At 40.6% G+C, this 15,778-nt stretch overlaps 1 protein-coding gene across 1 annotated transcript; it reads right to left on the minus strand.

Annotated features, from left to right (window-relative positions):
* Nucleotides 1-425: 425 nt before the first annotated feature.
* Nucleotides 426-1,916, minus strand: LOC147607636 (uncharacterized). The gene has a single exon (XM_086790411.1). The coding sequence runs from the start codon at nucleotides 1,763-1,765 to the stop codon at nucleotides 746-748; it is 1,020 nt and encodes a 339-aa protein (XP_086646537.1). The 5' UTR covers nucleotides 1,766-1,916; the 3' UTR covers nucleotides 426-745.
* Between the last annotated feature and the right edge of the window lie 13,862 nt (nucleotides 1,917-15,778).

A 15,778-nucleotide genomic window follows, 5' to 3' on the forward strand; every position in this document is an offset into this window, starting at 1 on the left:
TTTTGCCAAAATATTTCAATGACAACATCCTATAAATTTTTTGATGCTTAAGTTGTTGTTGCAAGCATGTGACGTTGCACAAGCATAGGAAGTGGCCAAACAATTTTTGAGAGCTAGCATGTTTGAGGTAGGGTCTTAAGATTCATCGTTTGCATCTCATCCCCCCTTATCTCCTATGATCCAACAAACACCCACAATTTACTTCTGCCTCCAATTCTTAGTGAAGGTGCTAACAAGGATTTCAGGCGCTGCTATTGTTACTATTCGATGGCTTGAAAACTTCTCGTTGTTTGAGAGACATCATTAATGAATTCCAAGTTGAAGACACAAGAAGAATTGTATGTTGCCAATAATTAAGAGGAGAAATTATGAATGGGCTTCACCCCCTAAGAACCAGATGCGGAGGAAATATTGAGTAGGACATGATCAAGCCTATAAAAGTAAGTACTTATATGTCAAGGGGCTTAATTAGATGTAAATGATAAGTAATATGTCAAGGGGCTTAATTGGAAGATGTAATTGTAAATGATAAGTGCTTAATATGTCAAGGGGCTTATGCAAGATATAATGGGGAGTTTGTCATTTTGGCTAGTTAAAACAACAATAACTTAATTAGTACTTTTGCTCAATATAAGTAATATGTCAAGGGGCTTAATTGGATGTAAATGATGCACAATTAGTACTCTTTGCATGACTTTAAACAGCATATAAAATTGATTTGAAAAAAGCTATTTGAAGCATGTTTTCAAGCGCCCATGCTGATCTTCGTTTTGATGAAAGCCTTCAAATTTGAGGGGCTGCCCAGGTCTTTTCCGGCCAAGCTTAGATCTACCCAAAAGCCAGCCATGTTGGCCGCCGCCTGCTGCACGAAGGCATCGCCGGCGTCCAAATAGATGAGTAGGAAGTCCAGGCCTTGCCTGTGAGCGTAGAGGTACTCCATGAGCTTCCGATGATGCTTCACCACCGCCTGAGGCTGCACGTATTTGGCGTATTCTCGCCCCAGCATCTTGTAGGCGAACTCGAAGAACTCAAAGTCATCAGCTAAGACCACACCCGAGCTGAAAGTTCTTTGCAAGATTTCGTCGTAGTACCTCTGGATGCTCTGCTCGGGGGGATGGTTCAGCCAGGTGAAGGCTATGGCGGAGCAGATGAGAGCGAGGCAGGAGACAACAGCGTTGATGATGACGAGGATGTAGAAGATACATATGGCGTTCTGCAGATTGTGTACATTTGGGATGTCGTACTGCACTGCCTGGAGGCGGGCGAGGGGGAAGATGATACTGGGGGAGATGAGGAAAACTTGCAAGAGCTGGGAGAAGACACGAGCTCGCCGAGCGTGCTTGTATTGGTCGTCCTCGTCGTATTTGAGCGATTTAGGGCTCTGGCTAAGAGAGGTGAGTGCTCCTGTGAATAGCCGGCTGAAGAAGTCAGCCGACGCCAACCGCGCCGCTTCCAGCAGCAGCAGGGTGGTGACCATGGCGAAATCGGCCAGTCTGAGGTAACGAATGAAGGCCCTTAACAGGACGAAAGTGGCCCAGGTGATGTTGCAGAATGCAAGGAGCCGGGAGAGGCCATAGAGGCTTCCCACACCGCGAGCCGCCCACCTTGCCTTCGTCATTTCTCTCTCGTAGCTGTCGATCAGGGCTTCCCGATCCTTCATGAGCCTGCCGGGGTCACCAGCTTTCCCCGCCTCTCGATTGGCAGATGCGCCCTGTCTGGCCACAATATTGTTGGTGCTCGCCAGCCCGTTGGCGTTCTCGGCCATGATGCAGGCTAATAGGCAGCTAGACAGGGAACTGAAATCAAAGTTAGGGATTAAAAACTAATGGCTCTCACACTCTGTATACTGAATTAATGGCACTATCCCTAAAAACTAATGGCTCTCACACTCTGTATACTGAATTAATGGCACTGCGGCAGCGTGAAAGGTTGTAGATGAAGACTGTCACGCCTAATATATATACCGAGTGCGAGTAGTAGTGGCCTTCCGCGCAATAACGTCTTGACCACACGTCCGCAACTTCCTATTCCTAATAACGTCTTGACCACACTTCCACAACTTCCTAAGTTGTGTTGAAGGCTCATATTCAAAATAACCTGCTGAACTTTTTGTTTGCCAAGGATTTGATGTGTAGATTTTTTTCCTTTAAAATCGGTGGTACAGTGAATTCACCGGCTAAAAATAAGGTGCACATGTGCTTTTAGAAAAACACATCTATTAATGGGTGCTAATGGAGTTGCTTTGTAAAAATGTTGTGTTAGAGCAAATGCCGTGTCTTGGAATCCAATCCCACTCTCTCTCAACTTTTCATTTGAGAATGGGTCAATCATAAGGATTATTTTCACACGACTCTACTATTAATAATCTTCTATATCTTATTTGGGAGATGTCACTTGGAGGCTCCTAGAAGCAACCCCAAGTAGTAGCTCCTCCTTTCTTGTCTTCTTCTATACTACTAGTGGGCTGACACATGCCTTGCAAGTCTCCTCAAACCTTCAAATTCAAATTCTACCCCAACCTTCTCGAACTTCCAAATTCTTACCATGTGGCAGCTTTGTGAAACTCTTCTTTTATATAATATAGATATAGAGATACTACTGCTCTGTATACCATATATTACTATAGACATATATATATATATATGTATGTATATGTATATGTATATGTATATATGTCTATATGTATAATGTATATGTATATGTATATGTATATGTATATATGTCTGTATGTATAATATATATATATATATATATGTATGTATGTATGTATGTATGTATATGCATATATATATATATATATACTCTACTACTACTACTACTACTACTACTACTACTACTACTACTACTACTAGTAGTAGTAGTAGTAGTAGTAGTAGTAGTAGTAGTAGGAATAGTAATAGTAGTACTATATATAGCAATATATATACCACTATAATATATATACATATATATATATATATATATATGTATGTATATAATACTGACCAATATATATATTGGTATATACTACTACTACTACTACTACTACTACTATATATATAAGAGTAGTAGTAGTAGTATACATAAGATTATGAAATAGTACAGTTGTCCTATCCAATCCCACTCTCTCTCAACTTTTCATTTGAGAATAGGTCATGCATTAGGATAATTTCCCATGATTCTACTTTTTAATAGTCTTTTTCTTCTTCTTCTTCTTCTTCTATGTCTTATTTGGGAGATGCCATTTGGTGGCTCTTAGCTACCCCAAGTGGCAGCATCTTCTTTCGTCTCTTCTTCTATACTATACTACTACTCTTTTAATACTCTTTATACCATATACTACTATATATACATACATATATATATATATTAGGATTAATTTTCCACGAGTACAAACTATTTAATAATCTTCTATATCTTATTTGGGAGATGTCAGCTAGAGGCTCCTAGCTACCCCAAATGGCATCTCCTCCTTTCTTCTCCTCTTCTCTATACTATTGGTGGGTTGCCTCATGCTTTACATGTCTTGTCAAACCTCCAAATGCAAATTTTACCCCAGCCTCCTCGAACATCCTCCTCCTCTTCCCAAACCTCCAAATTCTTGCCATGTGGCAGCTTTGTGAAACTCTTCCTCTATATAGAGATACTACTACTTTTTTAACACTCTTTATACCATATACTACTATATACATATATATATATATACTACTAAGTTACTATATACTACTACTACTGCTACTGCTGCTGCTACTGCTACTGCTACTATTGCTGCTTCTGTTGCTACTGCTACTGCTACTATTGCTGCTTCTGTTGCTGCTACTACTACTACTACTACTACTACTACTACTACTACTACTACTATATAGTAGTATATATAGATATATATACTATTGATACTTCCTACTGCTACTACGACTACTACTACTAATATTACTATGATATAATAGTGAAAATATATACTACTACTACTACTACTATTACTACTACTAATATTACTATGATATAATAGTGAAAATATATATACTACTACTACTACTATTACTACTACTAATATTATATAGTAGTGAAAATATATACTACTACTACTACTACTATTACTACTACTAATATTACTATGATATAATAGTGAAAATATATACTACTACTACTACTACTACTACTATTACTACTACTAATATTATATAGTAGTAGTAGTATATATGTATATACTATATATATAGTAGTAGTAGTATACTAATACTATTACTATGATATAATAGTACATATATATATATATATATATAGTAGCATACTAAAATTATTACTATGATATAAAAGTATATATGTATATGCACTAGTACTACTACTACTACTACTACCTACTACTATATAGTAGTAGTAGTAGTATTAGTAGTATATATATAGTACTACTATTATTACTGACTAACCCAAACACATAGTTGACTCTAGCTTGCTCTATCGGATCCTGCAGACTCCAAATTAAAGCTTTCTGACACAGACCTGACTTAGTAATCCTCAGATTTTTTACCACAGTACATATGAGTTCTCTTAGCAATCTCAAGCCAAACAACTTATGCGTATAGATGATAAAAGAGCCTGTCTCAACAAACCTGAGACCTGGGGATTAAAGAGAAAAGAAAAATCATGAAGAAACCAAGGGATCCTTCACACGAGATTGTCCCCAACAAAAACCCTTTCACATTTGTATCTTCAACAAAAACCCTTTCACACGAGATTGTCCCCAACAAAAACCCTTTCACATTTGTATCTTCAACCCCTTAAAAAGAACCAATAACAACAAAAGGAACTACCCAGCAAGTTTCCATAGAGCTACTGCACAACAAAAAACCCCTTGGCTCTCTCAAAATCCTTCACCTCTATCCTCTTTCCCGTAACTATGCGCTTGTCTTTTGGCTCTCAAGCATCTCCTCTTCTTCCACTCCCACATGCAAGAGTTCTTTCTTCATTAAGCTGGAGTACTGCCAACAATTAGTTCCATTATAGAGGGTGGCCATACAAAGGCCACTTATTTCCTAGGGTTCTAACCATACTCAATGATTTATTCTTATGGGACACATCTATTGGGCAGATATCTTGGCCACAAAAAAAACTATCATAGTTTGCAAAGCCCCCCCTTGGTTAGAGCATTCATGCTTAACCACTTATTATAGAAAAAAGTTTATTGAAACACCGCACCTAGATCAAGCTCCTTCTGACTGATTTTTACCATCATAGTATCAGCATATAAGCAACCACATGGAGGGCACGAGTCACGACATCATTAAAAATCTACTCGCACGGCAAGGAGGGAAGGCAAAAATGCTTTAATAACATTAAACCAATGCGACAAGCATCATGTAAATCAATGGTCACATCAAAATAAAAATGAAGAAGCCGAAAACATCTCGAAAAAGGAAGCTAAAAGAAGAAAGCGTCATAAAAGAGAACACAAACGCTGACAATCACACTCTGCTCTCGTGCTCAAAGAGCTGTTGCACAACAAAAAAAACCTTCGGCTTTCTCACAATCCTTCACCTCTATCCTCTTCCCCCGCAACTATGCGCTTCTCTTTTGGCTCTCGAGCATATGCACTCCCACATGCAAGAGTTCTTTCTTCATTAAGCTAAAAAAACCTATCAACGACACAAACGATCGAGCAATAATGCAAGAAACTAATCCTATATCTCCCACGTGGCAAGTCTGAGAGCTCTTGTCTAGCCTCATGCCACATGGGAACCATGTAATCCCAAGAGGGAAGTGCACAGGTCGCAATAGCGTATGGGTCAAGCACTAAAAGTTGAAAGAGACTAAGAGGTTATTTTGAAGATGTGGAAGTCCGGTCAAGACGTATTGCAATTTGCGCCGCTACTATAATGCAAGACCGTGCGCACTGGAGGAGGTTGCGCTGAAAGCCACTACCTTGAAAGTCTGTGCGCACTCGGTATATCAGGCGTGACAGTGGAGTGTCGTCTTTTTGTACGACCTTTCATGCATTTCTTGCGGTTCCATAAAAATTCAGTATACAGTGTGTGAGAGCCATTAATTTTTAATCCCTGATTTTGCTTTCAGTATACAGTGTGTGAGAGCCATTAATTTTTAATCCCTGATTTTGCTTTCAGTTCCCTGTTTAGCCTATTAGCCTGCATCATGACCGAGAACGCCAATGGGCTGGCGATCACCAACAAAATGGTAGCCAGACAGGGCGCATCTGCCAATGGAGAGGCGGCGAAAGCTGGTGACCCCGGCAGGCTCAAGAAGGATTGGGAAGCTCTGATCGACAGCAACGAGAGAGAAATGACGAAGGCAAGGTGGGCGGCTCGCGGTGTGGGAAGCCTCTATGGTCTCTCCCAGCAGCTCCTTGCATTCTGCAGCATCACCTGGGCCACTGTCGTCCTGCTAAGGGCCTTCATTCGTTACCTCAGACTGGCCGAATTCGCCATGATCACCGCCCTACTGCTGCTTGAAGCGGTGCGGTTGTCCCCCGACTTCTTCAGCCGCCTCGTCACAGCAGCACTCACCTCTCTTAGCCAGAACCCCAAATTCCTCAAATACGACGAAGACGACCAGTACAAGTGCGCTCGGTGAGCTTGTCTCTTCTCCCAGCTCTTGCATGTTTTCCTCATCTCCCCCAGTATCATTTTCCCCCTCGCCCACCTCCAGGCAGTGCGCCAGTACGACATCCCAAACGTACAAAATCTGCAGAGCGCCATATGTATCTTCTACATCCTCATCATCACCAACGCTGCTGTCTCCTGCCTCCCTGTCATCTGCTCCGCCATAGCTGAACCATCCCCCCGAGCAGAGCATCCAGAGGTACTACGACGAAATCTTGCCAAGAACTTTCAGCTCGGATGTCGTCTTAGCTGATGACTTTGAGTTCTTCGACTTCGCCTACAAGATGCTAGGGCGAGAATACGCCAAAAACGTTTAGCCTCAGGCGGTGGTGAAGCATCCTTGGAAGCTCATGGAGTATCTCTACGCCCACAGGCAAGGGCTGGACTTCTTGCTCATCTACTTGGACGCCGGCGATGCCTTCGTGCAGGAGGCGGCAGCCAACAGTTGAAGGCTACAGAGGGTGGTAATCATTTTAACATCCTTTAAACAAGATCCGAATATTCCTTCTTTCTATCATTTGCATCCAATTGAGCCCGTTGACATACTACTTACTTTTATAGGCTTGAGATCATTTCCTACTCAATATTTCCTTCTTAGGAGAGGTGAAATACATTCATAATTTCTCCTCTTAATTATTGGCAACATTTGGGTCATACAATTTTGCTTGTGCACAATGTTCTTCAACCTGGGATTCATTAATAATGTCTCTCAAACAATGAGCAATTTTTTTCAAGTCATCAAATAGGAACAATAGCAACCAAAAATCTTTGTTAGCACCTTCACTAAGAATTGATGGCACAAGTAAATTCTAGGTGTTTGTTGGAAATGTTGGGACACATCCTTTGCCGGTGCAACTTCACATGCTCTAGACTCAAGAAAATTAGCATGTTACCTGCCTAACATCACACAGGTTGCAATGACAACTCACGCATTTGAAAATTTAAAAGACGTCATAGAAAGATTTTGCCAAAAATATTCAGTAGTAATCAACTGCACTTCAACAGAGGGGAATTTTTTTGGCAAGCATTAAGCGACAAGTTTTTTTTTTGGCGAGCTTTGGTTCCATGGTTTTGCTTATGTAGAGTACCCTATTGATGTGGCACTTGGACATGTCCATGTAAGCATGTGACATGGCATGGACATGAACATAGATGCATCATGGATATACATGCTATCATGTGCACCATGGACATACATGCATCATCCAGTACACGATGCATGATGTCATAGACCATGGCCTTGGATGGTCCATACACATGTAGAATGGGTTGTATGGGATCTCCACATGCTTGGCCTTCTCCCAGTATACTCTGTTCGGTCCATGTTATTTGCATATGATTAGAATGGACTCTATGTGATTTCTATATGCATGGTCTTCTCAAGGTGTGCTCTGCCTTGTCCTTTGAGATATAGGCATGGTTCGAATGGGTTGCCCAATACATTTACATGCTCGGTGTTGTCTTGGTATGGTTTGCATGGCCTCCCCTTGGATTATCCATATGGTATGTAAATGTGTGAGATTGGCTGTATGGGATCTCCACATGCTTGGTCTTCTCTCGATGTGCTTTGTACGGTCCATGTGATCCACATATGTTTGGTTTGCACTCTATGTGATTTCTAGATGTGATTTCTAGATGCTTAATCTTATCAAGGTGTTCTCTACCTCATCCTTTGTAATTTGTCCATGGTCCAAATGGGCTACTCGAGACCTCCATCTATGTGATTTCTAGATGCTTAATCTTATCAAGGTGTTCTCTACCTCATCCTTTGTGATTTGTCCATGGTCCAAATGGGCTACTCGAGACCTCTACATACTCAGTGTTATCTTGGTGTGGTCTACATGGCCTTGGATTTGTGGAATGGGCTCCATGGAATCTCCATATGCTTGTTCTTCATTAACATTCTCTTTACCTTTATGTGATGCACTTACTGAACCTATAAAAATGATTTTCTAATGCAGCTTGTGACTCCATGGTCTATCAATAGACTCACGGCTACTAGAGGACTCTCTTGGTCCACTCAATGACTGTGATTTGCTGATATGTACTTTACGCAACCACTTGCTCCTCTGCACATCAATCCCAAAATCGAGTCTTTTACAGCAACTTGCCACTCCATGGTCTATCAATAGATTCACTCTGCTGCTAGAGGACTCTCTTGGTCCACTCAGCCTAAGAATGGTAAGGGGTGGTCTCTTCAGTCCATCAATGCATGAGCAACCTCTACAATGTGCCTATTCCTCCTCTTAGCAATATTGTTTTGCTAGTTGTGGAGTGTACGTGCATGTGAATTGCCTCTGAATTTTATGCTTTCTTAAGTACTCAATGAACTCATTGGAGAAGTAATCTCCCCCTCCATCCGACCTTAGGCACTTAACTCGCAAACTTGTTTTCTTTTCATCCAACGTTCTAAAATTCTAAAAGTGAGTAAACAATTCACTTTTCTCTTTCATGAAATAGACCCACACCTTCCTTGTGTGGCCATTAATGAAAGATACATAGTAAGAGCATCCACCCATTAATTCCATAATGCCTTCCGCGCGCAACCACCTCCAGTCGTGCAATAACGTCTTGACCACACGTCCGCAACTTCCTAATAACGTCTTGACCACACGTCCGCAACTTCCTAATAACGTCTTGACCACGCTTCCACAACTTCCTAACTTGTGTTGAAGGCTCATATTCAAAATAACCTGCTGAACATTTTGTTTGCCAAGGATTTGAAGTGTAGATTTTTTTCCTTTAAAATCGGTGGTACAGTGAATTCACCAACCTCCTACAGGCTAAAAATAAGGTGCACATGTGCTTTTAGAAAAACACATCTATTGAGTTGCTTTGTAAAAATGTTGTGTTAGAGCAAATGCCATGTCTTGGAATTCAATCCCACTCTCTCTCAACTTTTCATTTGAGAATGGGTCAATCATAAGGATTATTTCCACACGACTCTACTATTAATAATCTTCTATATCTTATTTGGGAGATGCCACTTGGAGGCTCCTAGCAACCCCAGGTAGTAGCTCCTCCTTTCTTGTCTTCTATATCTTATTTGGGAGATGCCACTTGGAGGCTCCTAGCAACCCCAGGTAGTAGCTCCTCCTTTCTTGTCTTCTTCTATACTACTAGTGGGCTGACACATGCCTTGCACGTCTCCTCACGACTCTACTATTAATAATTTCCACACGACTCTACTATCAATAATCTTCTATACTTATTTGGGAGATGTCACTTGGAGGCTCCTAGCAACCCCAGGTAGTAGCTCCTCCTTTCTTGTCTTCTACTAGTGGGCTGAAACATGCCTTGCACGTCTCCTCAAACCTCCAAATTCAAATTCTACCCCAACCTTCTCGAACCTCTTAATTCTTACCATGTGGCAGCTTTGTGAAACTCTTCCTTTATATAATATAGATATACATATACTACTGCTCTTTATACCATATATTACTATAGACATATATATATATATATATATGTATGTATGTATATGTATATGAGTATATGTATATGTATATGTATATGTATATATATATATATATATGTATATGTGTATATATATATATATATGTATGTATGTATAATATATATATATATATGTATGTATGTATGTATGTATGTATGTATATGCATATATATATATACTCTACTACTACTAGTAGTAGTACTACTACTATAGATAGTAGTAGTAGTAGTAGTAGTAGTAGTAGTAGTAGTAGTAGTAGTAGTAGTAGTAGTGGTATATGTAGCAACAGTAATAGTAGTACTATATATAGCAATATATATACCAGTACTATAATATATATATATATATATATATATAATACTGACCAATATATATATTGGTATATCCTACTACTACTACTACTACTACTACTACTACTACTACTACTACTACTACTACTACTACTATATAAGAGTAGTAATAGTAGTAGTATACATAAGATTATTAAATAGTAGAGTTGTCCGATCCAATCCCACTCTCTCTCAACTTTTCATTTGAGAATAGGTCAAGCATTAGGATAATTTCCCATGATTCTATTTTTTAATAGTCTTCTGCTTCTTCTTCTTCTTCTATGTCTTTTTTGGGAGATGCCATTTGGTGGCTCTTAGCTACCCCAAGTGGTAGCATCTTCTTTCGTCTCTTCTTCTACACTATACTACTACTCTTTTAATACTCTTTATACCATATACTCTTTATATATATTAGGATTAATTTTCCATGAGTATAGACTATTTAATAATCTTCTATATCTTATTTGGGAGATGTCAGCTAGAGGCTCCTAGCTACCCCAAGTGGCATCTCCTCCTTTCTTCTCCTCTTCTATATAGCTAGTGAGTTGCCTCATGCTTCACATGTCTCGTCAAACCTCCAAATTCAAATTTTACCCCAGCCTCCTCGAATGTCCTTCTCCTCTTCCCAAACCTCCAAATTCTTGCCATGTGGCAGCTTTGTGAAACTCTTCCTCTATATAGAGATACTACTACTTTTTAAACTTTCTTTATACCATATACTACTAAATACATATATATATATATATATACTTCTAAGCTACTATATACTACTACTACTACTACTGGTGCTGCTGCTGCTGTTGCTGCTATTGCTGCTGCTGCTGTTGCAGCTACTACTACTACTACTACTACTACTACTACTACTATATAGTAGTATATATATATATATATATATATATATACTACTGATACTTCCTACTGCTACTACTCTTATTACATAGTAGAATATATATATACTACTGCTACTGCTACTACAACTACTACTACTAATATTATTATAATATAATTGTATAAATATATACTACTACTACTGCTACTACTACTATTACTACTACTAATACTATATAGTAGTAGTAGTATACAAATACTATTACTATGATATAATAGTACATATATATATATATATATATATATACACTATATATATAGCAATAGTAGCATACTAATACTATTACTGATATAAAAGTATATATATATATATATATATACTACTACTACTACTACCTACTACTATATAGTAGTAGTAGTAGTATATATATAATACTACTATCATTTACTGATGACTAATCCAAACACAGTTGACTCTAGCTTACTCTGTAAGATCCTGCAGACTCCAAATTAAAGCTTTTTGACACAGACCTGACTTAGTAATCCTCAGATTTTTTACCACACATATGAGTTCTCTTAGCAATCTCAAGCAAAACAACATATACCAGAGCATAAACAACTCACCAATTAAAACCATAAGAAACTTTCTGCGTATAGATGATAAAAGAGCCTGTCTCAAAACAAACCTGAGACCTGGGGATTAAACAGAAAAGAAAAATCATGAAGAAACCAAGGGATCCTCACGAGATTATCCCCAACAAAAACCCTTTCACATTTGTATCTTTATCCCCTTTAAAAAAAACCAATAACTACAAAAGGAACTACCCAGCAAGTTTCCATAGAGCTGCTACACAACAAAAAACCCCTTGGCTCTCTCAAAATCCTTCACCTCTATCCTCTTTTTTGTAACTATGCGCTTCTCTTTTGGCTCTTGAGCATCTCCTCTTTTTCCACTCCCACATGCAAGAGTTCTTTCTTCATTAAGCTGGAGTACTGCCAACAATTAGTTCCATTATTGAGGGTGGCCATGCAAAGGCCACTTATTTCCTAGGGTTCTAACCATAGTTGATGATTTATTCTTATTCTTGGGTTTGGGCGAGGACACATCTATTGGGCACAAAAAAAACTATCATAGTTTGTAGAGCCAAAGAGCTACTGCACAACCAAAAAAACCTTCGTCTTTCTCACAATCATTCACCTCTATCCTCTTTGCCGCCGCAACTATGCGCTTCTCTTCTGGCTCTCGAGCATCTCCACTCCACATGCAAGAGTTCTTTCTTCATTAAGCTAGATTGTCAACAATTAGTTCGACTATAGAAGGTGGCCATGCAAAGGCCACTTATTTCCTAAGTTTCTAACCATGCTCGTTGATTTATTCTTATTCCTGGGTTTGGCCGGGACACATCTATTGGGCACAAAAAAACCTATCAAATGGCACAAACGATCGAGCAATAATGCAAGAAACTAATCCTATATCTCCCACATGGCAAGTTTGAGAGCTCTTTTCTAGCCTCATGCCACATGGCAACAATGTAATCCCAAGAGGACAGTGCATAGGTCGCAGCATGGGTCAAGCACTAGTTTAGTATAAAGAGTATTAAGAGACTAGTAGTATAGTATAGAAGAAGAGAAGAAAGGAGGAGCAAGCACTTGGGAGAGCTAGAAGCTACGAAGTGGTATCTCCCAAATAAGATATAGAAGTAGATTATTAAATAGTAGAGTCAAGGAAAATTAATCCTAATGATTGACCCATTCTCAAATAAAAAGTTGAAAGAGACTAAGAAGGCATGGCATTTGAAATCCACGTGCTCTAACATGACTTTTTACAAAGAAACTCCATTAGCACCCATTAATAGATGTGTTTTTCTAAAAGCACATGTGCACCTTATTTTTAGCCTCTAGGAGGTTGGATTAAAGCAGTGAATTCAATGCACCACCGATTTTAAAGGAATAAAAATCTCTTTCCGAATTCTGCACATCAAATTCTTGTTATAACTTGGATATTCTCAAGGCAAAGCAAAATTTCAACAGGTTATTTTGAATATGAGCCTTCAATAGGGTATTTTGAAGATGTGGAAGTCAACCACCCTCTTTTCTACCCCCTGCACTCACTCTTGAGGAAGGTTGCCATCTAAAGGTTGAGAGCTTGAGAGAGAAGAGAGTTCTAACCCTAACTGTCTGCTAAGCCATGGCTTAGCAAGCTAACCCTAACTCGCCTCCTGCCCTAGTAGGGCAGGATGTTCTCCCCCTCCTTTCTCAGTCCTCTCTCCTTTCACAACCCGAACGCATCGACTCCAAGTCTTGCACCCCCTAATGCCACTACATCAAATGCATGGGACTCTTCTAATCCTTTGCCTCACTGTACTTCACTACTAGTGTCCAACGTCTCAGCAGGCTCCCCTATCCCGCTAAAGGATCAGGATGCCATAGATGACCTTGACCCCCTATTTCGGAAGGTTCTACCTGTGGAATACGCAGATAAACTACAGCAGGCCATTAGAGCTCGCAATTAACTCCTGCAAGAACTCCCCAACCCTCTTGCATCCCACGAGAACGGCATCCCCCTTCATCCCCTCCAGTTAGCAGTCCAGAATTTGCTTTTTGCTGATGGCCCTCTCGAAGGAGGCAAGGATGGCGGCGCTCAAGAAGTTCATCACCAGAGTAGCCCACGAGATGCTAATGGAGGCCCTGGCCATGCTCCAATAGGTAAGCCCTCGATTATCCTCCCATCTGGTTATGTTCGAAGGCTCGAGCAGTCCCTTGAGAACAGAAGGCCCTGATAGGCCTGTTGGCTGGTCCCACACCCCCTGTTGAACACCTCAAAAATTGGATTAGGCAACAATGGAACCCCAGAGGGATCTACCTTGAAGCTATTCAGTGTCTCCCTAAGAACCACTTCTTATTTGTTTTTAAAGACCCTGCCATGGCTATAGAGGCTCTAAGTGCAGGCCAATGGGTACTCAGGAACTCCCCGCCGCTGTTGCTGTTCAAATGGAACAAGACCTTTAACCCTCAGGTTTTGGCCATGCGTAACTATCCAGTATGGGTAGAGTTCCCGAACTTACCTCTTCATCTCCATCAGCTGGTAGGCGCTATGTTTTTAAAGACCCTGCCATGGCTATAGAGGCTCTAAGTGCAGGCCAATGGGTACTCAGGAACTCCCCGCCGCTGTTGCTGTTCAAATGGAACAAGACCTTTAACCCTCAGGTTTTGGCCATGCGTAACTATCCAGTATGGGTAGAGTTCCCGAACTTACCTCTTCATCTCCATCAGTTGGTAGGCGCTATAGTAGCCAAACTTGGAAAGGTGTTAGCAGGACGTCAGAGAGACAATTTCTACAATCCTGTCTGGCACCCTCAGGTATTGGTAGAACCCGTCTCCAAGGGGCCCCAATCGAGGAACCCAACTCTAAGAAACAGGACAACAAAGGAAAGGTTCATGTCTCTAACCAGTTTGCAATCCTTGCTTGAATCTCTGATCGAATAGACTCTTATTCTGAGGACTCAGGAGAATTTATCCCCCTACCCAGAATGAAGTTCCTCCATCTGTTTCCCCACTAGAAGATGAGGTCAACGCCATGGATACCCAACCCTTACTTGACGACCTAAACAGAGATGACACTCCTATTGCAGAAGCTGCCACGACTTCGGGTAACATAGGACCTTCCCCCATGGAGGTGCACAAAGACAACAAAAGGAATCACTCTAGGGTTGCTCAATCGCCACCTAAAAGTGTAGGAGGCAAAAAAGACAAAAGGGTTGCCAAATGAGAGTTCTCTCATGGAATGTCAAGGGGCTCTCAAATCCCCTCAAAGCCAAACGGGTAGCCAGCTGGCTGAAAAATAATCCCTTCGACTGCATTGTTCTCGAAGAGGTTAAAACCACAGGCCCTGAGCTAGAGCACTCCTTACAGCTTGTATCTAAGTCTCACTACTGGATCCCTGACATCCACTACATTGGTTTGGGTAGATGTGTCATAGGTGTCCCCGTTCTATGGAAGGACATATTGGTTTGGGTAGATGTGTCATAGGTGTCATAGGTGTCCCCGTTCTATGGAAGGACATATTGGCCACTGCAAAACAAGGGCACAACTGGTGCTCGATCTCCCTCCCTCCCCCGTTCAACTCTAGACTAGTGGGAGTGTATGCAGGCGGGTCTGTTATGGATCAAATCATGCTGTGGCAAGAAATTCAAAATCTTCAAGGACCCCTTATTCTCGTTGGGGATTTCAACATGGTAGAATCTCTTGCTGACAGATTCCTTGCCAAAGGAACAACAGTAAAGGGCACTGAACTGGTGGCTTGGGAAGCCCTCAAATCCAAACTTCAGCTTTGGGACATAGGAGTAGAGGGCTACTTCACCTGGAAAAATTATGCTAAAGGAGACACAGCTAGAAAAGCCCATCTCGATAGGTGTTACATGGACATTAACTTGATCAACACCTTCACCAGAGTGAAAGCCAAGCCAAGATTCACCTCTTGCTTTTCGGACCACTACCCCTTAGCTATTACTCTAGATGACAAAGACTCTAAGGTCCAAAACTAGTGGCTCCATATACTGATCCCATGCTGT

The sequence above is a fragment of the Cibotium barometz genome, chromosome 55 (genome assembly GCF_041138505.1).
Source record: "Cibotium barometz isolate CiBa-2024 chromosome 55, ASM4113850v1, whole genome shotgun sequence".
Taxonomy (NCBI): Eukaryota; Viridiplantae; Streptophyta; class Polypodiopsida; order Cyatheales; family Cibotiaceae; genus Cibotium; species Cibotium barometz.